Raw genomic sequence first — 25,319 nt, 5'->3', positions numbered from 1 at the left:
TTCCTTGGGAACTGCATCACCAATCTTTACAAGTCATAAATATCAAGATAAAACTACGGAAAGGGTATTTCAGGAAAAAGAATAAAAATAAACTCAAAACGACTTAGTGGATGGTTACATACACTAGGCTTGGGGCATTATACACGAGCGTGACATACACTAGGCTTGGGGCATTATATACGAGCGTGAATGTATGATAATTGGACAAGGCTTGGGGCATTATATTATATCATTCCTGATGCTGCTAGAGAAGAAGAAATAGAGGTTAGACAGTTTGTGAAGAATGGTGAATGGAACAGTCACTCTAGATCAGGAATTGGCTCAGCATATCAAAGATAATATCAAAGTACCAGATGAAGAAGAAGATAATGAACCATGTTGGATGTTGGAAACAAATGGAAGATTCTCAGTTAAATCTGCATGGGAGTTTATCAGACACAGAGAGAGCAAACAAACCAACTATAGGTTCATGTGGGAGAAAGGGTTGCCAATAAAGATAAGCTTTTTCATGTGGAGAGTGTGGAAAGGGAGAATCTCTACAGATGATATATTGAAAAGGATGATGATCAATATACCATCAAGATACTGGTGCTGTGAGGAGCATAAGGAGGAAACTGTAGGTCACTTATTTATAACATCTTCCATAACTGTCAAGTTATGGAAGTTCTTTGCTTCTTGTGTAGGTATTCCTACAGATGGAGTTGGTCTACATCAAATGATCATGGCATGGTGGTCTGCTGAGACAAAACTAAAATTGCAGCCTAGGTATAGAGAAATTCCTGCAGTGATCATGTGGTCATTATGGAAGAGAAGAAACTTCATTAAGCATGGAGGATCAGTTACCTTTTAAAGACTGAAACAACAAGTACAACATATCCTACACCAACTGACAAAGAAGAGATTCCCATGGCTGTAGAATGTGTCTGTTGATTGGGAAAATATGCATCAGCACCTTAGTAGATATAAACCAAAAGTTTATTATGCTAAGGTGGTATGGAGAATGCCACCTTCAAGGAGATTAAAATGCAATACAGATGGGGCAAGCAGAGGCAATCCTGGGCTCAGTTCATATGGATTTTGCATCAGAGATAGCAATGGGGATTTGGTTTATGCAGAAGCACAACAAATGGGAATAGCAACAAACATGGAAGCTGAAGCTAAGGCTATAAAACAGGCACTGAAGTTCTGCAAAGAACACAACATTCAACAGGTTCAACTGGAGACTGATTCCCTTGTCCTTCAAAACATCTTACAAGATACATGGATCACTCCATGGGAACTGAGAAATCAGATTGAAGAGATCAAACAGGACATGAGAACAGTACAGGTACAGATCAATCATATTTTCAGAGAAGGCAACAAGTTGGCAAACTTTCTAGCAAATCAAGCTTTGGATCATGCAGAGATCAAAGCACATGACTTCATACTCATGCCATCAGAAGGAAGAAGAATTCTCAATATGGACAAATCACAACTTCCTCAACTGAGGATTAGAACAAGGAGGATTCAGCAGCTTGACAATCAACAATGATACTACATGTATGGATAATCATATGGTGTGTGCACAGATTTGGACTATCATCAAAGCTGACTCAACATGATCACAAAGGGTATACTAGTTTAGTCATGTAGGATAGAACTGGAGGATAGTCTCTTATTTTTTTTGATATTAGCTAGTTCATATTATAGACATGCTGTAATAGAATGTTTTATACATTATGCATTTATTAATAAAAAGTTCTAACAGCCTGGCCTGCTAGAGCACAATTTATTTTAAAAAAAAAAAATGGTTACATCACTTACCACTTAAATAAATGTTTTGCTAGAGGTGATCGGTCTTCAGTTATATCCTTACATAATTGCTTCAATGTTTTTTCCATTGCTTCAAGGCTGCAAGCAAATATGGGAAAGAGCTGTGTATATTTTGGGGGTGTCTCACCACAAGAGAGTGCTCATATTGTCCGACATCTTGGTTTCACAGTAGGGGAATTGTCATTCAAATACTTGGGCATACCCTCAGCTACCAAAAAGTTATCTTTAGTTCACTGGATTGCTTTGATTGAGAAAATTGTGGCAAAAATCACCTCATGGATAGCAAAGAAACTATCAAATGCAGGGAGAGTGCAACGAGTCCAGTCAGTGCTAATTGAGCTACAAAATTATTGGACACAATTGTTTTTCATGCTAGCTAAAGTCCTAAAGGCTATTGATGCTTCACTATAAAGAAAAATGGTCATTACGATCAGAAGAATTGTCCCTAAAAGTCTATAGCGACCAGATATTTTCGTCCTTATAGGCTTCGCCGCGAAAGGTCAATAATGACAGGATTTAGTCACTGGTCCTTAAAGTGTGTTAGCGACTCGAAAAATTTTGGTCCCTAAATCACCTTTGGGACCACTTTTCTGGTCTCCAAAAAGTTAAGGACTAGGATCCCGTTTGGATTAGTTGAAAAAAAGTGGCTTTTAAGCATAAGTGCTTAAAGTACTTTTAAGTGCTGAAAGTTATTTTATAAATAAGTAGTTATGTGTTTGGATAAAAGTGCTTAAAGGGTTTTTAGAAGTAAGAGTAGTATTGGAATTAATAAAAAATATATGGATAAAAGGTACAATTGTTGGTCGAACCAAAATGGCTCTTAAGCCAAAAAAATATACGTTGGGGTTGAGCAACTTCTTGATTTTGGCTTATTTTAAGCACTTTTTAACTTAATTTAACGTGTTTTTTTTATCAAACACTCAAATAAGTTAAAAATGTCTTATAAGCTGGTTTGACCAACTTATAAGCCAATCCAAACGGGCTCTAGAAATATGATCCTTAAAAGTGCTTTATAGACCATAAAATGTAGTCCCTGAATAATATATGAACTTTATATATATATATATATATATATATATATATATATATATATATATATATATTATATAAAAGTATGAATATAAATGTTGGTTGACCTAAATATCCCTGATATATTGAACAACTTATATACCCTTTTAGTCTAATTCTACCATATTTGTCTTGGCTATTTTGGTAAACAGAAAATATCATAATTGAAATTAGAATTTAAAACAAATACTACTTCTGAATTTTAATCCGAAACTAATTAATTAAAGAGTTTTACTATCACGTTCAAATAAGGAGATACCCAACCAGTAGCCTTATTTGCCTAGGATTAACTTTGTGATTGAAAGTAAGCATTGTCCGCATTAAAACTAAAATATTTAAAATAGAAAATGATTAGGTTGTTACTAGATCATATTTTAATGGACTTACGTATTGCGTTACCTCATACGTTTGGTTTTTAAAGATTGAATAAGAGATTATATTGAAGTAAAGTATTTATTTTATCCAATATCTAGGACTTTAAATTGATTGTTAACTAATAATAGAATATTACTAAATTACACTATAATCATATTTGATAAATTAGTTATCGCCATTAATACTTATAGATAATAGATGAATTTTTTATTTGCTTTTGTATTCAATAACACATAAAGGTTACTTTTCTATTTTGGAGTGCCATGTCATATTTTCGACATCAAATATAAAATTTAAGTGCGATTTACTTTTTAGTTAACTTGGCAAAAGTTGGATGACATTCATGTAATAAAACAACAACAACAACAACCCAGTGAAATCCCAAAACATGGGGTCTGGGGAGGGTAGAGTGTACGCAGACCTTACTCCTACCAAGGTAGAACGGTTGTTTCCGAAAGACCCTCGGCTCAATAGAAAGCATAAACAGAAGTCAGATAAGGCCAAGAAATTCAAAGCGATATGGAAATGAAAATAACGAAAGCGACACAGATAAAATAAGATAATCAAACTATAGGAAATAACAGATAGTAGTAGAAATCAAAGCACAAGAAATTATAGTGCGATAATGTGACTACTAATATGGAAGGATAATGAGACTATCTACTAGCCTTCTACCCTAATCTGGGTCCTCCAAACCCTCTTATCTAAGGTCATGTCCTCGGTAAGCTATAACTGCGTCATGTCATGTCTAATCAGTAATCACCTCTCCCCAATACTTCTTCGGCCTACTCCTTCCTCTTTTGAAACGATCCATGGCCAACCTCTCACACCTCCGCACTGGGGTATCTATGTCTCTCCTCTTCACATGCCCAAACCATCTCAGTCTCGCTTCCCTCATCTTGTCTTCCACCAAGGCCACTCCCAATAAAAGATAAACAAATAATTTTGTGTGATAAACTTTAAGTTGGATGACTTTTACGTAACAAAAAATAGAAAAGTATTTTTTAGTGTGATAAACTTTAAGTTGGATAACTTTTGCGTAACGAAGAAATGGGAAAAGCATTTTTTTGTACGGTAGACTTTAAGTTGGACCACTTTAACGTAAAAATCTAGAAAAGTGACTTTTGTGTGATAAACTCAACGTTGAATGACCACCGGTTAGGATATTTTTGTGAGAATCAATACAGATATGCTCAAATAAATTAGGAGGATGAGAAAAAATAAGAATAGCTATCATAAGATTAATTGATTATTTTTTGCAAGCCGGAAGATATAAATATTTAATTGAAAGAAAATACATGAAAACTACCATAAAGTCATAAAAAATTTACGGCGACAGGAGAACTTGATTTTTCCTTTTTAAATCTTGTATTTTACTTTTATGATCAACTTAAATTTGTATGAAGGTGCCTTACACTAAATATCACGTGTTAAATAATTATATCCACTGTTGCTATCATTATAACGTATAAAAAGTAAACATAACCAATTTGTTACTAACTTGTATCAAGTATTCAAAACTTGCACTTTGACTTGTAACTTGCAGTCTTCAAATCATGTCAAAAGTATAAAAGGATGCTCTTCAAAAATTATCAAATTATATCACATAGTATCTGAAGATGACAAAAATAATTCCATACCTGAAGTCTGAAGATAAAAACAATGGAGAGGAACACTTGAAAAATGTATACGTCCATCTCCTTTAGTAACATGTCATTCGAATATATAGTCCAATAACATTTTAATTCACCATCCCTCCCCAAATTGAAATCTTCTTTATCTCGATAAAAAAAACATATTGAGCAGTGACATTGCTATTGCTTTGGCAAGTGTTAAATGAAATGCTTTTGATTATTGGGTGTTCCTTTTTTCACTCTTAGAGAGTCCTATAACTTCGCCTCAATTTGCACTAATGAAAAACGGATAGGAACTAAAAGAAAATAGACAATAACTTAGAATGATGTTTCTAAATGCAGTATCATTCTCTATCATAAAGAAAAAGTAAGCACAAGTTTTCACCTAAAGACAACTCCCTTTACTAGTAGCCGCATAAAGATTACCAAATTAACAGTTAAGAGCTCATAACATGGTAACTTCATCTTAAGAAAATTTGGCTCTTAAGTCTTAACAAGCAGGTACTCAAATATACAAGGCATAATACATAAACAGGCCCTCAAACTTGACCTCAGTTGGCAAGTATGTCCTCCAACTTTGGGTATGCACAAGTAGACACCTCAACTTGTCTGCACTTTATCAGTTGAACATTCCAACTTATAAAATGATCATTTAGACACCTCCAAAACTTGTGTGTCATATCAGCATTTGTGTTTATGTGTTTAACTATATACAAGTTGAGGTTCCTACTTGTGCACACACAAAGTTGGAGTTGTCAGTTGAGGTCAAGTTTGAGAACCTGTTTATATGTATTATGCCAATATACAAAGATGCCAAGTGTTCTAACAAGACATTACCTTCCAAGATCCTTATTTAATTTATGCCCCTGTGATATACCAGGAGAGACTTCTCTCGTTGTACCTGGCAAAGGAATAATAATTGCTTAGGATAGTAAGCTATGGCAACATGTTTTAGACTAACAAAGATAAGAATCATATATCAAACTCATAAAGCGTATAGCCATTTTATAGACTCTTAGAACCATGACATATTTGCTTACTTAAACATAATTTCTTTCCACGAAGCGTACGTTAGCTGTCTTGTATGGCTCTTCATAAGAACTTGAAGCCCTCTCTGTCTAAATAGAAAAAAAAAATCATTTACAAGAAAAAAACACCTTTTCAAAATGTCTTCGAGCCACTAGACCCCAACTTTATAAAAAATAAAAATTCTGAATACTAAGATTATCTCAAAAAAGATATCTAATACCAATAATTCTCAGTAAAAGAGGCTCCCTTAATCAGAATTGCACTAGCTAGTATATCAATTCATGGGTATAAGTGAAATTGATATTGAAAAACTAAACCCATAAATTCTCAATGAGACAGAGAAAAATTTCATGCATCGTGACACACATTTCGGGTGTGTTCGGTATGAAAATTTTCTCATGTTCGTTTGATAAAAAAATTTGAAAAATATTTTCTTTAGAAAAACAAGTTCTTCAAAAATGAGAAAATGACTTCTCTAATAAAAGTAGTGACTATTATTAACCTGTATTCAAAAAATACTTAAACCAGGAACTGAAAAATAAACAAAGCAGATTCTGGAATTTAGAAGAACAGTATCTTAAAATATATAAGGAATTTAATCGAGCCCACTGAATGCACAGTGTGTCCTTAAGAAAATTATTTCCCTCAATATACCCGAGGTGTTGGAATATATCCTTCCAGGATAGAATATTTTACTCACCGTTGTATCGGTACAGCAAATTCAGGTGGCAGCGAACTCACTCGACGGCTGTCAATCACACAAATATTTTATGAAGTTCAAGAAGAAGAAGAAGAAGAGATTAGAAATTTCGTAAGGAAAAATGGAAGATTAATTAATTCCGCAAAAATTAAATGTTTCAATAAATTTCTCAAAAATTAAAAAGGAAAAATGGCCAGATTTGAAAACTTTATTAATTATTCAATAATTAAAAATTAATAAACGTATTTGGTACAAAAATATTATCAATCAATCAGAGAATCTGAAGCCAAAGCCTAAGCCTGGCCAAGCGACGACGACGGCGTGAGGGGAGACCTTCTTCTTAACTCTTTATGAGCTAGAAGAACTTCTCTATATAAGCACAAGAACTTTCCTTTTCACCACCTATGTGGGAGAAATGCTTCATCAAACAAGCAAAAAGGAACAATTCAAAAGTTTCATGTTTCTCTCCATTTCCCATTCACCTTTCATTAAAACCCAACAATCCCCCACATGAATGGGGAATTGCTATAAGATAATGGAATGCACGGACAAGTGTGTGATTTACATGTAAACATTAATTGCATCTGGACAAGTAGGTTTCCCTTCGAACTTTCCGTAGTGAACTTATATCGGATATATTCGATCAATCGGTAGATGTGATATCTTTAAACCCTCGAGCTTTGTTGGACATCTAGACAACATAAGTTACACAATTAACCCTTAACCATCCATAGTTCTCACGGTTGTGTTCGATGTTACACCTCGCATTTTCAGAGCATGATCATGCCACGTACTTCACTGTATTAATGAAGTATCGGAGACGTCCCATGAAGTTTTAGAAGGTACAAGCCATGGGAAGTTCGTAACAATGAGGTAAAAAATGAATTACGATCTCGTAAGTCGTAACCGAGAAGGAAAACTTTGAAACCAAAGGACATGACCATTATCAAGTATGATTAATGACAAATATCATGTATGGAGAGTTTCGGAAGAATCCGGGCCAAGCAAATCAAAGAAAATAAGTTTGGAAAAAAGTTGGCAGAATTTTGGTTCAACTTTGGAGGGGTATATCTCCAGGTATGTTAGGAGTTTTAAGGTATTTCAAATTCCTAAAATGAATTTCGTCGAGTCTAGTTTCCAACGCAACAAACCACTCATCAAAACGACATCGGAGTAGGGAGTTATGGCCATTTTAAAATAAAGACTCCAAGCTGTCAAATGTCTTCCGTGAGTCCCACTTGAGAAGGTCGGTGGAACCGACTTATGAGGGGTATAAATACCCCCATTAACTCCATTGTTTCAGCATTTTACATTCTCAATAGTCCTAGAAACTTCCCAACAAATCCCCCAAACATTTATAGCCTATTAAATCAAGAATTTAACAAGATTACACCAAACTAGACCATGAAAGGTGATTGTTCTTGCTTCTACTTGATGTTGTGGTAAGTTTGGTCTTGAAGAAAGTTGGTGTGGCTGAATTTCTTCAAGTATAAGGTATGTTCTTAATCCTATATCTTATGTTGAGTTGATTTGAAGTTTTAGCGAGTCTTAAAAGTGAAAATAGTTATGGAAGAAAAGTCATAAAGTGTTGTGTTGTAGTTGTCGTGTTTATGGACTGTTTTGAGCATGTTGTGGCTGTGGGGATGGGCTGATTTATATGTATAGAGATGGTATCTAATGTTGTTGGTGTGTTGATGAGATTATGCTCCTTGATTGGGAAGAAAGGAAATGTATATTGTTGTTGTATGTTGAAAAACATCATGTGGGATGTTTTATGAAATATTTTGGTATTGATGATGATGTGGTTGATAATATTATTAATATTGTTGTTTTTTTATTGGTATTGTGATTTCGGAGTAGGGATATAAACAGGGGAGTTGCTGCCCGAATTTCGGCAGATTTTAAAAGGAATTAATTTGAGAGCTTAAGACAAACATATGACGATAAGCCTAACGATAATATAAATTCTCTTGAATGTAGATTTACAAGATTGGGAGGATAAGCATTAAATAGTTAAAGTTAAGATGACCGAAAAGGTATGTTAAGGTTGGTCCCTTTCTTTCAAAAGGCATGATTCCTATGTTATGATTCCATATATGTTTTCATAACCTTCTTACTTCCAAAAGTTAGAAGTTCATGATTCTTAAAAGCTTTTTATGGTACTAAAGATGAGATGTTTTCTATGATGAACATGATGATGATGATTTTAATTCTAGAAATTCCAAAGCTCATGATTTTAATGCTATTATGAGATCATTCAGTTTATTTCATGATTTCTTGATTCTACTCACTGTTGTTGATCTCATCTTATGTTACTTGTTCCTTCAAGGTAAGATATAGCGATAATGATTGCTCCATAATATAAATCGGAGGTTACCGACCTTACGTCACTCTGATAAAGTTGTAGCTTTCATATGAGCTCTCATGCATGCTATTTACATTATGTATATGTACATATTATATTTATGGATCGGACCGTACATTTCTCAATACTAACATATATGGATCGGGCTGCACATTTCGCAGCATATATTTATGGATCGGGCCGTATGTTTCTCGGCACTAACATATATGGATCAGGCTGCACGTTCCGTGACATTATATTTATGGATCGGGCCGTACGTTCCTGAGCACTAACATATATGGATCGGGTTGCACGTTCCGTAGCACTATATTTATGGATCGGGCTGTACGTTCCTCGGCACTAACATATGATATTTATGGATTGGGTCGTTTGTTCTGCAGCAATATAATATATTTATGGATCGGCCGTACGTTCCTCGGCACTATAATATATGGATCGGGCTGCACGTTCCGCAGCACTATATTTATTGATTGGGCTGTAAGTTTCACAGCACTAACATTTGTGGATCGGGTTGCACGTTCAGCAACACTAACACTTATATTATATATATATATATATATATATATATATATATATATATATATATATATATATATATATATATATATATGTGGGGGGGGGGGGGGGGGGGGCGCTTACTTACATATGATTTTTAAAATGTACAGGTTATCTCTCTTATTCCATGTTACCTTTCGTATTTACATTATGTTGTTATCCATGCCTTACATACTCAATACATTATTCGTACTGACGTCCCCTTCTTGTGGACACTGCGCTCATGCCCGCAGGTAGGCAATGAGACGGATTAGACCCGTAGGTGTTCTATCAGCAGATTCTCAGGAGCACTCCACTTACTTCGGAGCTGCAGTCTATTTGGTATTGGTCCTTATGATCATTTGCATTCTATGTAGAGGCTCGTAGATGTGTGTGTACAGTCAGTCGTTTTATAGCTCCACCGATTCATATTATTGTATAATATATTGGTAGCCCTATCGCCTGGTGATAATGGGCATAATTGTTGATGATTATATAGAGATGCACCCTTATGTTGTGGTTTATGTCCTTACAGGTTATGACAACCATGAGCTACCTTTGGGGTCCACCCAGAAATGATTATGAGATGTATGCGTAGAGGTACTCGGTATGTTAGCTCTGGGTGCTCGTCATGGCCCTCTGGTTGGGTCGTGACAAAGTGGCATCAGAGCAGTTCATCCTAGGGAGTGTCTACGTCGTGTCCGTAGAGTCTTTTTTGTGGGTGTGAAGCGCGCCACACTTATAAACAAGAGGCTGCAGGGCATTTAGGAACCATTGACCTTTCTTTCTCATCCTAGATTGTGTCGTAGAGCTAAATTATAAGATGTGATGTCCCTGATTTTAATCCTAAATGTTTTTATTGTGGTTGAGTAGTTGATTATGCTGCTATGACATAATTGATGAGAGTTGAAGTTGTTACTCCGAAAGGTATGTTTCCTATCTTATTGATATTGGTAGACTTTGATATGAGAACCTGAGGTAAATGTTACGGGTATTGTGATCGCCCTGTGAGGCATTGGATGTGTTTTCTGGGCTGTGTGCAGGAATGAGGCAGTAAGAAGTATAGAGGAAACTCTGCCAAGATTTTTTACAAATTGAATTGTTTGAATGTCTAGGCTATAGAGAAAGAATGAAGGGAAAATGTGACAATCGGATGTTTGGTAAGTCATGATTGAATGAACCATTATGAGACGCTTTAAAAGAGAAGTTTTAGAATGATTCTAATTTAAGGGAAGAACTCTGGAGGGGGAAAATGATTAGTAATTAAAGGAGTTGGAATGAGTGCATTTGAGATTTCGGAGAATTGAGATTTATTGAAGATATAGGGAAAGTTGACATTAATAATTCAAATGCAGTATTATGATTTACAGATTGGTGAGTAAGAGATAACGAAGAGATATAGATAAGGGAAAGAAAGTTAACGAGTAGGGGAAAGTTTTACTATAGAAGTTTATGCATATACATAAGACTAGGACGGGTCGATGATAGGCGCACTGACTCATGTTATCAGACTTTCCTATATGATGTGAGTTTACATTGGGATTCAGAAGTCACCAGTCATTCGACTTCAATGGGATTTCTGAGTATTTGATAGTTGGTACTATTCTGAGAATCATTATGGTCAAGGTACTTTGGGTATAAATGATGACCTTGAACTCAAGAATGAGAAATGGTTAGGTAAGTTGGTTTGCATTTATGATTGTTTTCTGGATCGCTTATACAACTTCTAAATGTGATGTTGCTTGGCTGACGAAAGAAGTAGAGATTGTATCAACCTTAGGAATATGTGGTGTATTTCTAGCTAATCTAAGAAGACTTCACCTCAATTTTTTTTCAGACAAGTGTTGTGAAGGTTATTTGATGATAGAGAAACTAGGTGCGATGTCGATTTATGTGTAAAGAGAGAATAGAGTATGTGTACAAGTGAAGATAAAATATCGCAAGGATCGATTCAGTTGCTACAGGAAAGTAAAGGATGTGAGGTTGATTATTTTAGACAAAGAGGCAAGGTACAAGTATGAGTAAAGATTTTTAAGTAAAGTTATATCACCAGGATTCACAGTTAGGATGTAGAAAGATATGCTAGGAAGACCTGCAGATTTAGACATACGAAAAAGGAAATATGAGAAACCAGAATTGCCCGAGGGAAATTAGGAGTATATGAGCTTTGCAATTAGAATTTCGAAATGATTGTGAGGTATGAGTCTGGCTAGTTGGTCAAAAGAGGGGAGATGTATTAAAGCTACAGATTCAGGACAAAATCAAATAGCAACAAGATATCTCGCAAGAAAAAGGTATTGAAAAGCGATAAAAAAAAAAGATAAGTCACGAGTGGCTACATCGAGTATTATGTATACCCTTATGATTGGTGTTATGACATGTTAAAAATATTGATTGTGCCGTATGTCAAAATTGAGGTAGCAAGCACTACAGAAAGAATTAGGATTGGGTTTTCTCAAGAATTAAAGTCGGATAGCGGTAACGCGACCAACAATGTAAGAAGGAGCATTAGGAAAAATAGGGCTATGATATCATGAAGGGGAGAGAAACTTGGACAAGGAAAACGTACACCCATTGAGGGTCAGGTAATATATATCTGAGGAAAAGGTTAGGATGAAAGTAGGAAAGCAGACGATAAGATCAAATTTAAATAAATCAACAGGAGATAGAGTAATGTTATACGTGACAAGGGATGTGTAACACCCCGTATCGTTAGAGTTCTAGTGGAAAAAACTGAAGGTTTAAACGTTTTTCGAAAATGGTTGACAGGCCTACTTTGGGAAACCATAAACCCTTTATTAGTTGGGAATTTGGGAACGTACCATTAATGAAAGTAGCAGTACGTAGAAGTACCTTTCCAGGCATATAAGGATCAGGCCAATCGGGGTCCGGATCAAGGAGATGTGATCGTCTCAAAATGGCTAATAGAGGGGTGCTTAGATTCGATAGAATTGGCTAAGTTTTGATAGGTCTGCATTCCAGCCAAATTTCGTGAAAATCCATTGGGAATTTGAGAAATCTTAAAACATAAAAGTTGTAGCCCTTTGAAATATCTTTCAAATAGTATATTATGGACCCAAAACGGAGTTTTGTGCTAGGAGTTACGCCCATGTTACCGAACGCTATTAGAATGGCCTAGAGCGCCGCCCTGGGCGACGCCCCAGGCGCCATCCCAAGCCAAAATTTGCAAAAAAACGTAATTTTCATCAGGTCCTGCAATATAGGCCTAGTGCCTCGCCTTGGGCGACGCACCAGGCCAAATTATGCCTGAAACGTCCTTTTCGAATTTTATATGTACCCAACTCCGAAAAACTTTTCCCACTTCTTTCTAAATCGTCTTTTTGGAGAGAAAACACTCTAGGGATTCCACAAAGCATACAAGGTGAGTTCCTACTCAAAGCCCATTGATTATTACATCAATCTAACAAAGATTAACGCTAGAATCCCAATCTATTCCATAGATTATCGATTGAATCTTCGTCTTGGAAAAAGGAACCCTAGAATCCGAATTCAAGAGGATTGAACTTCAAAAAGGTAATACTTCTACTCTCTAACCACTTATAGTTGTGAATTGATGAGTTCTTGGGAGAATCGTAAATAGGTTTGATAGAGAGTATCATATGAACTATGTTGGGGTTTTGGATTATTAACTTAGGATTGTTGTAGTCATATAGGTGATGAAGAATGATGTTACTTTCATCAAATTGAGATTGTAGAATCACCTAGAAGTAATAGATGGGGAATTGGGTGAAGAAACACCATTAATGGAGATTCTGGAGCTTTATACCCATCAAGTGTTTGATAAAATTCTTAGATGACCAAAGCATGGATATTAATGCTAATATAGAATCCCTTTGACTTGTATTGATATAGATCAAAGTTGAAAGGATTGACGAACGTTGTATTACGCTCAAAGGCTGGAATTACGGTATGTGAGGCTAACTATCTATGTTAGGGAATGTTCATGATTCTCCCTACTCCTCATTCTTCATACTTGTCAGTAATTTGACTCAAAATACAGTTTAGCCCTAGTTTCATGATATGTTGTAGAACCGTTATCTTCTAGGGTTGCAGTTACAGAATTCGTTCTGATCTGACCAAACTTAAACAAACTAAAATAATTCCCTAGAATTTAATATCGTCTGCTTATGGTTTTTATTTCATACATATCTCTTTTATTAACAGGCATAGTTCGTACGAAAATTTCATCTGTGGTGATAATTGAGGATGCCTCTTTATCCAGACAACCTGCTGAAGCTTCCAAGCAGTCTTCACTTAGAACTAAAATACCAAGCTTAGCTGTATTACAACCTAACTAGGCTTGAGAACTAAGAGGAGCCACCGAAACATACATTAAGGCCCAAACGATACACCTCTTGGTGTCTCCTATAACACTTATTGCACATAAGATTCTGAAAACTTTTGTGGCTCACACTGGTATGTCACTGAGAGGTCAGTGCTCTTAAACTCTGTTTCTAGCTGAACTGACCTTTTTGGTCATATTTAGACCTCGAGACTAGTGTAGTAGCTGCAATAGAGTGGGTCCTGATGGCCTCCGGTAGAAAACTGTCTGCCCTCTATGATTTACGTTTCTTGCAGACTTAGCTCCTTTTCTAATTTCTCTGACATCCTCTCCCTATTGTATCCCATTCTCCTTCTCAAGAACATCATTATTATTCAACTTCCCATTCATTATACAACACCCTTTCTCAGGCAACTTACACTTTATTCACCTTGTAATAGCACCTCAAGTCCCATTCGTTACCAGCAAGTACTTCACAATTGTACCCCTATGGATAATCAACCCCAGTTGGGCCTTGAATTAACTACTCGTCGCCTGTGCATTCGAAACGTATGTAATTTGATAGGAAGAGAAGGTTACTTATTGCTCTAAGCTTCATGGCACGATCTAGAGTAGAAAGAAATGAGACAATCCTGAATGTCTTGGCGGTCAACTGTTTATATGTGTGGGGCCCTCACACATATAAAAGAGACCCCACAGGACACGGCTTCATAGACTTCCTAAGACACTTAAACCTAGTGCTTTGATACCAAGCTTCGTCACGCCCCGAACCTGGGCCTGGACGTAACACGGCACCCCGTGCCTGACGGCATGTGACCGAGCGAACCAACTGGCTGGCTGAATCAACATGTGATATCAAAACATAACTGATTTATAAAATAAAACCAACACATGTTGATTAACTAAAAGTCTGACTGAAATATCATAATGCGGAAAAAATTAGACAATCTCAACATATCTAAAAGTAGCCAACATGTCTAAACCAAAACAACTGAACAACTGAGTATAACTGTCTACAGGGCTAACATAACAAATATCTGACTATCTGGACTGTGTCTATGAAGCCTCTAAGAATACTGAATAATAGAGTTGTCTATAAACTAAAATAGTTGGATAGCTGTCAGCGCCCCGAAGGAATTTAGGGCTTACCAGTAGCAGATACTTGCACTCCTAAATAGTTGAGTCGTCAACCTGTATGTCGTTACCTGCATCGCGAGATGCAGGCCCCCAAGCAATAAAAAGGGACATCAGCACATTTGAATTGTACTGGTATGTAAAGCAACAGAAGCAATAAAATACTGGAACTGAAACTGAAACTGATAAATGTAACTGTAATAGCAAGGAAGTAGAGATATGAATACTCTTTGCTATGTGTCTGAATCATCTGTATTATCTGTGTTGTATATGTGGGGCCTCGACCCAATAATAAATGCACGCTATGGCCTCGGCCTAGTAGTGCGTCAGTCAATGGCCTCGGCCATGTATACGTATACACAAGACTGTGTTGTGCCCTTGGGAAAAATCACATATGTTTAATTATGGTTAATTAATAAGGACTGAGACCATAACAACAATGAACAATGTTGAACTGAAATATACATGCTGGACTGAATTGAAAACACTGACTGTTTCTGAGCATACTGAATTTCTAGTCTGAGACTCTTGTGGTAACCATACATAAATCTATAAAGATTACGTGTTGAGTTCATGATATTCAAATTGACAACCATGAACGAATTCTGTAACTGCAACCTTAGAAGATAACGGTTCTAACACATATCATGAAACTAGAGCTAAACTGTATTTTGAGTCAAATTACTGACTAGTATGAAGAATGAAGCGTAGGGAGAATCATGAACATTCCCTAATGTAGATAGTTAGCCTCACATACCTTAATTCCAGCCTTTGAGCGTAATACAGCGTTCGTCAATCCTCTCAACTTTGATCTATATCAATACAAGTCAAAGGGATTCTATATTAGCATTAATATACATGTTTTGGTCATCCAAGCATTTTATCAAACACTTGGTGGGTATAAAGCTCCAAAATCCCCATTAATGGTGTTTCTTCACCCAATTCTCCATCTATTACTTCTATGTGATTCTACAATCTCAATTTGATGAAAGTAACATCATTCTTCATCACTCATATTGCTACAACAATCCTAAGTTAATAATCTAAAACCCCAGCATAGTTCATATGATGCTCTCTATCAAACCTATTTACGTTTCTTAAATGTGGTCCATATTTCAGAAAAAATAGTATACGACCATAGAATAGCGTCAGATGATGAGGGAGAGTTGGAAATAACTTAGGTTATTCAGAGCAGAATAAAAAAATACGAAGCTAGTAGGTGATTAACAAAAAAATAATAAGTAAGTTTTGCGTAGATACAATGCATTAGCAATTTCAGCAGAACTAACAGAAGTATGATTTGATTTCCTTAGTCAGATGAACATCTTAAGTGGGTGACAGTTCGGATACATCCAAATGAGTGTTAGAAACCAAGGGTCTAAATTAAATTTGAAGTAGAGTGATTAGTGGAAGAAGAAATTAGCTAAGCCGTAAGAGAGCAAACTACAGAAGAATAGCCTTTAAGAGTTGTCAAAATGGGTTTCCCTAAGATTTACAGTGTGAGCAGAGTTAAGTAGTTAAGATAGAGTATGCTGGTTATGAATACAGTAGAAACCCGTTTATGTAAGTAATTTAGTTTTTCCCAGTAAGAAATTGCTTAGAAGTGAGTCGGAAAAAGAAAAAAAAAAGAGTCGTTAGTATTGTAGAGTACAAAGGAATTACAGAAGATAAGGAAAGATAATTGTATCCTAACAAAAGAGAAGAATTTGTAAGTATAAGATGTTAGCGTTGGTCTAAGGGGGAAATGCATAAATCGCTAGTAAGTCCAGTGAGATAATTGAAGACCCGAAGGGTTAGCATGAGATATGAAGAACCTCAGTTCAGTTAGGTTGGCATAATGAGATAGTCTCTATACGGAATATGCCTTAATTTAGAGGAAACCCGAAGTGAGTAGAATGATCGTCGACCAATTGTGTCAAGTTCAATTATTATTAATCAGGCGATCACAGAAAAGCTATAATATCATGCCCAGTTATTTGTCACAAGGGTAGTTCCATTGCATGAGACTCTAATCTTTAGGATGCTAGTCAAAGACTTAGCGCACAACAGTACTATGAGTATTTTAGAAAGTATCTCAGAAAGAAATCAAGTATAGGAAGTACAGCTCATGATTGAGGCAGACAAGATAACTATGGTGAAAGAAGTTCACCGCTTATCCAAGATAGGAATTCAACTTTCGAACTCCGAAGTGGGTTGAGTTGTTGCCCAGAACATGGATTATTCCTCCTTAGTCGTTGAAGTTAGAGAGAAGCAGTTTGGTGATTCCTACTTGTTGCAGATGAAAGAGGGAATTCACAAACATAAAGCATCAGCTTTTGAACAAGGGGGAGATAGCGGTACCATGAGATACTGAGGCAGATTATGCATTCCGGATGTAGATGGGCTGAAAGAGCAGATTATGTCAGAAGCTCACAATTCTAGGTATTCCATTCACCCAGATTCCCCGAAGATGTATCATGATCTTAAGGAGATTTATTGGTGGAACGATATGAAAAAGAATGTGGCAGGGTTTGTGGCTAAGTGCCTCAAATTGTCTACAAGTGAAAGCCAAACACCAGAGGCTTGGCGGCTTGGCTCAGAATATAGATATTCCTGTTTGGAAATGGGAGATGATAATTATGGACTTTATAACAAGTCGCTCATTCAGTTAGGAGGCACGACCCGATTTGGGCGATTATGGACAGACTTACGAAGTCGCCACACTTCTTGCCTGTTAAGACGACAGATTCATCCCGAGACTATGCCAAGTTGTTATTCGAGAAATAGTTTGACTTCATGGGACCCAACGTCCATCATTTTAGAATGTGCTGCCCAGTTCACAGCAAACTTCTAGAGATCATTTCAAAAATGATTGGGTACCAGGGTTAACCTCAGCACAACTTTTCATCCGCAGACCGATGATCAGATAGATATGCTATTCAGATCTTATGTTATAATATTCATGCCAGTCCAGTATTCAGTCAGCTTAGTAATCAGTTATTTCAGTAGACATTCAGTTCAGTATCTCAGCAGTTCAGTAATTATATATTCATTCAGTTCAGTAAACATGCGTCCTTGATTTCAATGGTAATTGGGATGACCACCTGCCTCTTATTAAGTCTACTTACAAAAATAGTTACCATGCTAGTATTGGGATGGCACCGTACGAAGCTTTGTATGGGCGCAGATGTAGTTCACCGATTTGTTAGTTCGAAGTTAGTGAAGCAGAGTTGTTAGTACCAGACTTGGTCTATCAGGATATGGAGAAGAGAAAGTCAAGTTAATTCAAGAGTGTTTGAGAATGGCTCAGAGTCGCCAGAAGTCTTACACAGATGTGAGGCGGAGGGACTAAGAGTTTCATGTTGATGATTAGGTATCTCTTAAAGTTTTGCCTATGAAGGGAGTTATAGGGTTTGGTAAGAAGGGGAAGCATAGTCCCGCTATATTGGACCATACAGAATCCAGCGAAAGGTTGGTCAATTAGCTTATGAGCTTGAGTTGCCACAAGACTTGATTACTGTGCCTCCAGTGTTTCATGTGTCCATGTTGAGGAAGTGTGTGGGAGACCCGTTATTGACTGTCCAACTGATAGCATAGCAGTCAATGATAGTTTGACTTATGAAGAAGTCCCGGTGAAAATCCTTGATCTCCAGGTTCGCAAGTTGAGAACTAAGGAAGTAGCCTTAGTAAAGGTTTTAGGGAGAACTCAGAAAGTTGAAAAGGCCACATGGGAAGCCAAGGAAGACATGAAGTCCAGATATCCCTATCTCTTCGAAGAATCAGCAGGAAACGGTAAAGGTATTATACTTCCCCTCTCAGATTTTTCCTTTTATAGTTTCCACATTATCAGTATTCAGCCTGTTAGACAATCAGCTTAGTAGTTATTCAGTTCAACAAATAATTCAGTTCAGTTTTCATGTGTTCATGTCAGTTAGTGTGCACATGTGTTGGCACTCACTCTTTACCAGAATCCATCATTCGAGGACGAATTATCCCAACGGGGAGATAATGTAACACCCCGTATCGTTAGAGTTCTAGTGGAAAAAACTGAAGGTTTGAACGTTTTCCGAAAATGGTTGACAGGCCTACTTCGGGAAACCATAAACCCTTTATTAGTTGGGAATTTGGGAAAGTACCCTCAATGAAAGTTGTAGTACGTAGAAATATCTTTCCAGACATACAAGGATCAGGCCAATCGGGGTCCCCATCAAGGAGATATGATCGTCTCAAAAAGGCTAATAAAGGGGTGCTCAGATTCGATAGAATCGGCTAAGTTTTCGATACGTCTACCTTCCAGCCAAATGTCGTCAAAATACTTTGGGAATTTGAGAAAGCTTAAAACACAAAAGTTGTATCCCTTTGAAATATCTTTCCAACGGTATATTATGGACCCAAAAGGGAGTTTTGTGTTAGGAGTTATGCCCATGTTACCGAACGCTGTCAGAATGGCCTAGGGCGCCGTCCCAAGCCAAAATTTGCAAAAAAACGTAATTTTTATCAGGTCCTGCAATATAGGCCTAGTGCCCCGCCTTGGGCGACGCACCAGGCTAAATTATGCCTGAAACGTCCTTTTCGAATTTTATATGTACCCAACTCCGAAAAACTTTTCCCACTTCTTTCTAAATCGTCGTTTTGGAGAGAAAACACTCTAGGGATTCCACAAAGCATACAAGGTGAGTTCCTACTCAAACCCCATTGATTATTACATCAATCTAACAAAGATTAACGCTAGAATCCCAATCTATTCCATAGATTATCGATTGAATCTTCGTCTTGGACAAAGGAACCCTAGAATCCGAATTCAAGAGGATTGAACTTCAAAAAGGTAATACTTCTACTCTCTAACCACTTATAGTTGTGAATTGATGAGTTCTTGGGAGAATCGTAAATAGGTTTGATAGAGAGTATCATATGAATTATGCTGGGGTTTTGGATTATTAACTTAGGATTGTTGTAGTCATATGGGTGATGAAGAATGATGTTACTTTCATCAAATTGAGATTGTAGAATCACCTAGAAGTAATAGATGGGGAATTGGGTGAAGAAACACCATTAATGGAGATTCTGGAGCTTTATACCCATCAAATGTTTGATAAAATGCTTAGATGACCAAAGCATGGATATTAATGCTCATATAGAATCCCTTTGACTTTTATTGATATAGATCAAAGTTGAAAGGATTGAAGAACGTTGTATTACGCTCAAAGGCTGGAATTAAGGTATGTGAGGCAAACTATCTACGTTAGAATATGTTCATGATTCTCCCTACTCCTCATTCTTCATCCTTGTCAGTAATTTGACTCAAAATACAGTTTAGCCCTAGTTTCATGATATGTTGTAGAACTGTTATCTTCTAGGGTTGCAGTTACAGAATTCGTTCATGGTTGTCAATTTGAATATCATGAACTCAGCACGTAATCTTTATATATTTATGTATTATTACCACATGAGTCTCAGTCTAGAAATTCGGTATGCTCAGAAACAGTTAGTGTTTTCAATTCAGTCCAGTATCTATATTTCAGTTCAGCATTGTTCATTGTTATTATGGTCTCAGTCCTTATTAATTAACCATAATTAAACATATGTGATTTTGCCTAAGGGCACAACACAGTCTTGTGTATACGTATACATGGCTGAGGCCATTGACTGACGCACTACTAGGCCGAGGCCATAGCGTGCATTTATTATTGGGTCGAGGCCCCACATATACAAACACAGATAATACAGATGATTCAGACACATAGCAGGGAGTATTCATATCTCTATTTCCTTGCTATTACAGTTACATTTATCAGTTTCAGTTTCAGTTCCAGTATTTTATTGCTTATGTTGCTTTACATACCAGTGCAATTCAAATGTGCTGATGTCCCTTTTTATTGCTTGGGGGCCTGCATCTCGCAATGCAGGTAGCGACATACAGGTTGACGACTCAGCTATTTAGGAATGCAAGTATCTGCTACTGGTGAGCCCTAAATTCCTTCGGGGCGCTGACAGCTATCCAGCTATTTCAGTTTATAGACAGCTCTATTATTCAGTATTCTTAGAGGCTTCATAGACACAGTCCAGATAGTCAGATATTTGTTATGTTAGCCCTGTAGACAGTTATACTCAGTTGTTTTGGTTTAGACATGTTGGCTACTTTCAGATATGTTGAGATTGTCTAAGTTTTTCCGCATTATGATATTTCAGTCAAACTTTTAGTTAATCAACATGTGTTAGTTTTATTTTATAAATCAGTTATGTTTTGGTATCACATGTTGATTCAGTCAGCCAGTTGGTTCGCTCGGTCACATGCAGTCAGGCACGGGGTGCCGTGTTACGTCCAAGCCCAGGTTCGGGGCGTGACATGATGAACATGAGGACCTTGGAACCAACCTATACGCCTTCATAATTAGAACCAAAGAGGTTATAAATAATGAACAAAGGTGCATCCTTGAGAAGAAATAAACAGGTCTTATGAGAGCAACGAGAAAATTTTTAAACTCCTGAGACTTGACCAGGAGGATGGATGTGAACCCGTGATTGGTACGCCTATTTAAGGGAAGCAAGTACCCCAAGCAGAGATTTTCAGTGTTAAAAGGGATTTGCACTCGCAATGAAACACTCCAAAGTTTCCTAACCTAAGAGTAAAGGATGACTAATGAAAACAGGCATTTTACAAGTAAAAGAAACTATGAGGAATAAAGGGAGGAGAAGGTGTCAATGAAATGGTTAAAGGGAATTATGTGGCCGCCGACAACAAGGAGAAGCTTAGTGAATCAGTAGGCTTGTCCAAGGAAAATCAAAGTTGAAATTATAAGATAATGGTTGTGTGAAAGATGTAAAATGAGATCATGAAGAAAATCGAGAAATTTCTATATATATATATATATATATATATATATATATATATATATATATGTCTGTGTGTGTGTGTGTACGAGTTGAAGGATCGCTAAGGTCGGCCAAGTGACTATTAAAGGTGGTTAACACTCAAAGGTTATGGTTATATGAGAACATCCTTTAAAAGGGGGGAAGAACAGATTTGGTTCTAAGATGAGCTACAATATCCGAAGCTCAAAAGAGGGAAATATATTGGATTGAAGGAGTCAAATTTCGAGACGAACTGATATGTCAAGAATGTGCTAAAGAAAAGTGAAAATGGATTAAATGCAAGTATATTATGAGACAAATGTGAAAAAGAAAGCATGACAAGTTGATGAAAGTTTAGCGAATCAAGGAGAATAAGTTTCGCCGATACGACACGTTGTATTTCGGACTATGACTCGAATCACTCGCGCCGAAGAAATTTTAGGTATATTTAGATATGCAATAAAGCACTCCCAAGGGTAGCAGAAGGAGTGAGGAAGGCCGCATGTGACTAGGGATAAATATAAAGGACAATCAAGATTACTTAAAAGAACTTGTAGCTCTAGAAGAGATGAAAGCTTTAAAAAGAGGAATATTTATAAGAAGTTCAATAATCTTCAAAGGAAAGGAAGATATTGTGCTTATGGATAGCAAGGCAGCAGTACTGCCTGAGATGAGGGAGTACCTTATAAGTCGTGAAATTTCAAACCGCTAGTCATATCAATTGTGAGAGTATATGACATAGAACTATATAAACAATCGTCATGATGAGATGGCTAATAGAATGGTGTAAGGACGATGATAAGGAGCCGAAGAAGAATTGAGGTTAGTTTAAGTCTAAATTAGTCACCGGTATAAGAGCCAAGGACTTAAGGAGAGAAGTATACTCGCATTAAAAGGAAGTCGTGACTAAGTGTATATGAGACGAAGAACCCGAGAAATGGTAATCATTGAGAATAATAAGTCACTAGCAAGGGAATGCTATTACAAATCATTCGGGCGCTACCATAGGTGGAACTATGATGGTATTGTAAGGGACTAAAGAGTCCGACCAAGGAATAAAAAGGAGGTGATATGGTGTATATATATAAGGTCGCCTACTACAAAAAGGGAGCCATAGCAATCATGAGTTAAGACCATCTTAAGGGCAACAGGTCCCAGGACAGTAACTAGATATCAGTTGACCATTGAGTACATACATAAGAACATGAGGATATGGAACTAATGAATGAATTCGATAGAGAATTGGGAGGATATGAAAGAAGACTAATGAGCCCATAGTATAAGAGCATGGAGATAAGGAACTAAAGGAGGACAACCATTTCAAGAAACTAATAAAAGCATCGTAAGCTCGCAAGCTACAACATTCGAGGATGAATGTTCCTAAGGGGGAGAAGGATGTTGCACCTCGAATTTTCAGAGCGTGATCATGCCACGTACTTCACCATATTAATGGAGTATCAGAGACGTCCCATGAAGTTTTAGAAGGTACAAGCCATAGGAAGTTCGTAACAATGAGGTAAAGGATGAATTACGATCTTGTAAGTCGTAACCGGGAAGGACAACTTTGAAACCAAAGGACATGACCATTATCAAGTATTATTAACGACAAATATCATGTATGGAGAGTTTTGGAAGATTCCGGAACCAAGCAAATCAAAGAAAAAAAGTTTGAAAAAAAGTTTGAAAAAAAGTTGGCAGAATTTTGGACAAAATTTTGGGTCAATTTTGGAGGGGTATATCTCCAAGTATATTAGGAGTTTTAAGGTGTTTCAAATTCCTAAAATGAAGTTCGTCGAGCCTAGTTTCCAACGCAACAAACCGCTCGTCAAAAAGACATCGGAGTAGGGATTTATGGCCATTTTAAGATCAAGACTCCAAGCTGCCAAATGGCTTTCGTGGGTCCCACTTGAGAAGGTCGGTGGAACCGACTTATGAGGGGTATAAATACCCCCATTAACTTCATTTTTTTTAGCATTTTACATTCTCAATAGTCCTAGAAACTTCCCAACACATCCCCCAAACATTTATAGCCTATTAAATCAAGAATTTAACAAAATTACACTAAACTAGTCCATGAAAGGTGATTGTTCTTGCTTCTACTTGATGTTGTGGTAAGTTTGGTCTTGAAGAAATTTGGTGTGGCTGAATTTCTTCAAGTATAAGGTATTTTCTTAATCCTATCTCTTATGTTGAGTTGATTTGAAGGTTTAGCAAGTTTTAAAAGTGAAAATAGTTATGGAGGAAAATTCATAAAGTGTTGTGTTGTAGTTGTCGTGTTTATGGACTGTTTTGAGCATGTTGTGGCCGTGGGGCTGGGCTGATTTACATGTATAGAGATGGTATCTTATGTTGTTGGTGTGTTGATGAGATTATTCTCCATGATTGGGAAGAAAGGAAGTGTATATTGTTGTTGTATGTTGAAAAACATCGTGTGGGATATTTTATGAAATATTTTGGTATTGATGATGATGTGGTTGATATTAGTATTAATATTGTTGTTGTTTTGTTGGTATTGTGATTTCGGGGTAGGGATATAAACAGGGGAGTTGCTGCCAGAATTTCGGCAGATTTTAAAAGGAATTAATTTGAGGGCTTAAGACAAGCATATGACGATAAGACTAACGATAATATGAATTCTCTTGAATGTAGATTTACAAGCTTGGGAGGATAAGCGTTAAATAGTTAAAGTTAAGACAACCGAAAAGGTATGTTAAGGCTAGTCCCTTTCTTTCAAAAGGCATGATTCCTATGTTATGATTTCATATATGTTTTCATAACCTTCTTACTTCCAAAAGTTAGAAGATCATGATTCTTAAAAGCTTCTTATGGTACTAAAGATGAGATGTTTTTTATGATGAACATGATGATGATGATTTTAATTCTAGAAATTCTAAAGCTCATGATTTTAATGCTACTATGAGATCATTGAGTTTATTTCATGATTTCCTTGATTCTACTCATTGTTGTTGATCTCATCTTATATTACTTGTTCCTTCAAGGTGAGATATAGCGATAATGATTGCTCCATAATATAAATCGGAGGTTACTGACCTTACGTCACTCCGATAAAGTTGTAGCTTTCATATGAGCTTTCATGCATGCTATTTACATTATGTATATGTACATATTATATTTATGGATCGGGTCGTACTTTCCTCGACACTAACATATATGGATCGGGCTGCACGTTCCGCAGTATTATATTTATTGATCGGGTCGTACGTTCCTCGACACTAACACATATGGATCGGGTTGCACGTTCCGCAGCATTATATTTATGGATCGAGCCGTACGTTCCTGGGCACTAACATATATGGATCGGGCTGCACGTTCCGCAGCACTATATTTATGGATCGGGCCGTACGTTCCTCGGCACTAACATATGATATTTATGGATCGGGCCGTACGTTCCTCGGCACTAACATATATGGATCGGGCTGCACGTTCCGCAGCACTATATTTATGGATCGGGTTGCACGTTCCGTAACACTAACACTTATATATATGTGTGTGTGTGTGTGCGCGCGCGCGCGC

At 36.8% G+C, this 25,319-nt stretch overlaps 1 protein-coding gene across 1 annotated transcript; it reads left to right on the top strand.

Moving 5' to 3' along the window:
• Window positions 1–283: 283 nt before the first annotated feature.
• On the top strand, window positions 284–850 carry LOC132601678 (uncharacterized). The gene has a single exon (XM_060314753.1). It carries the CDS (start codon window positions 284–286, stop codon window positions 848–850), a length of 567 nt encoding a protein of 188 aa, XP_060170736.1.
• Window positions 851–25,319: the final 24,469 nt, after the last annotated feature.

This window comes from Lycium barbarum, chromosome 7 (assembly GCF_019175385.1).
Source record: "Lycium barbarum isolate Lr01 chromosome 7, ASM1917538v2, whole genome shotgun sequence".
In the NCBI taxonomy this organism is placed as follows: Eukaryota; Viridiplantae; Streptophyta; class Magnoliopsida; order Solanales; family Solanaceae; genus Lycium; species Lycium barbarum.
The sequence above is the reverse complement of the archived record's forward strand: the minus strand, read 5'-3'. Positions and strand labels throughout refer to the sequence as shown.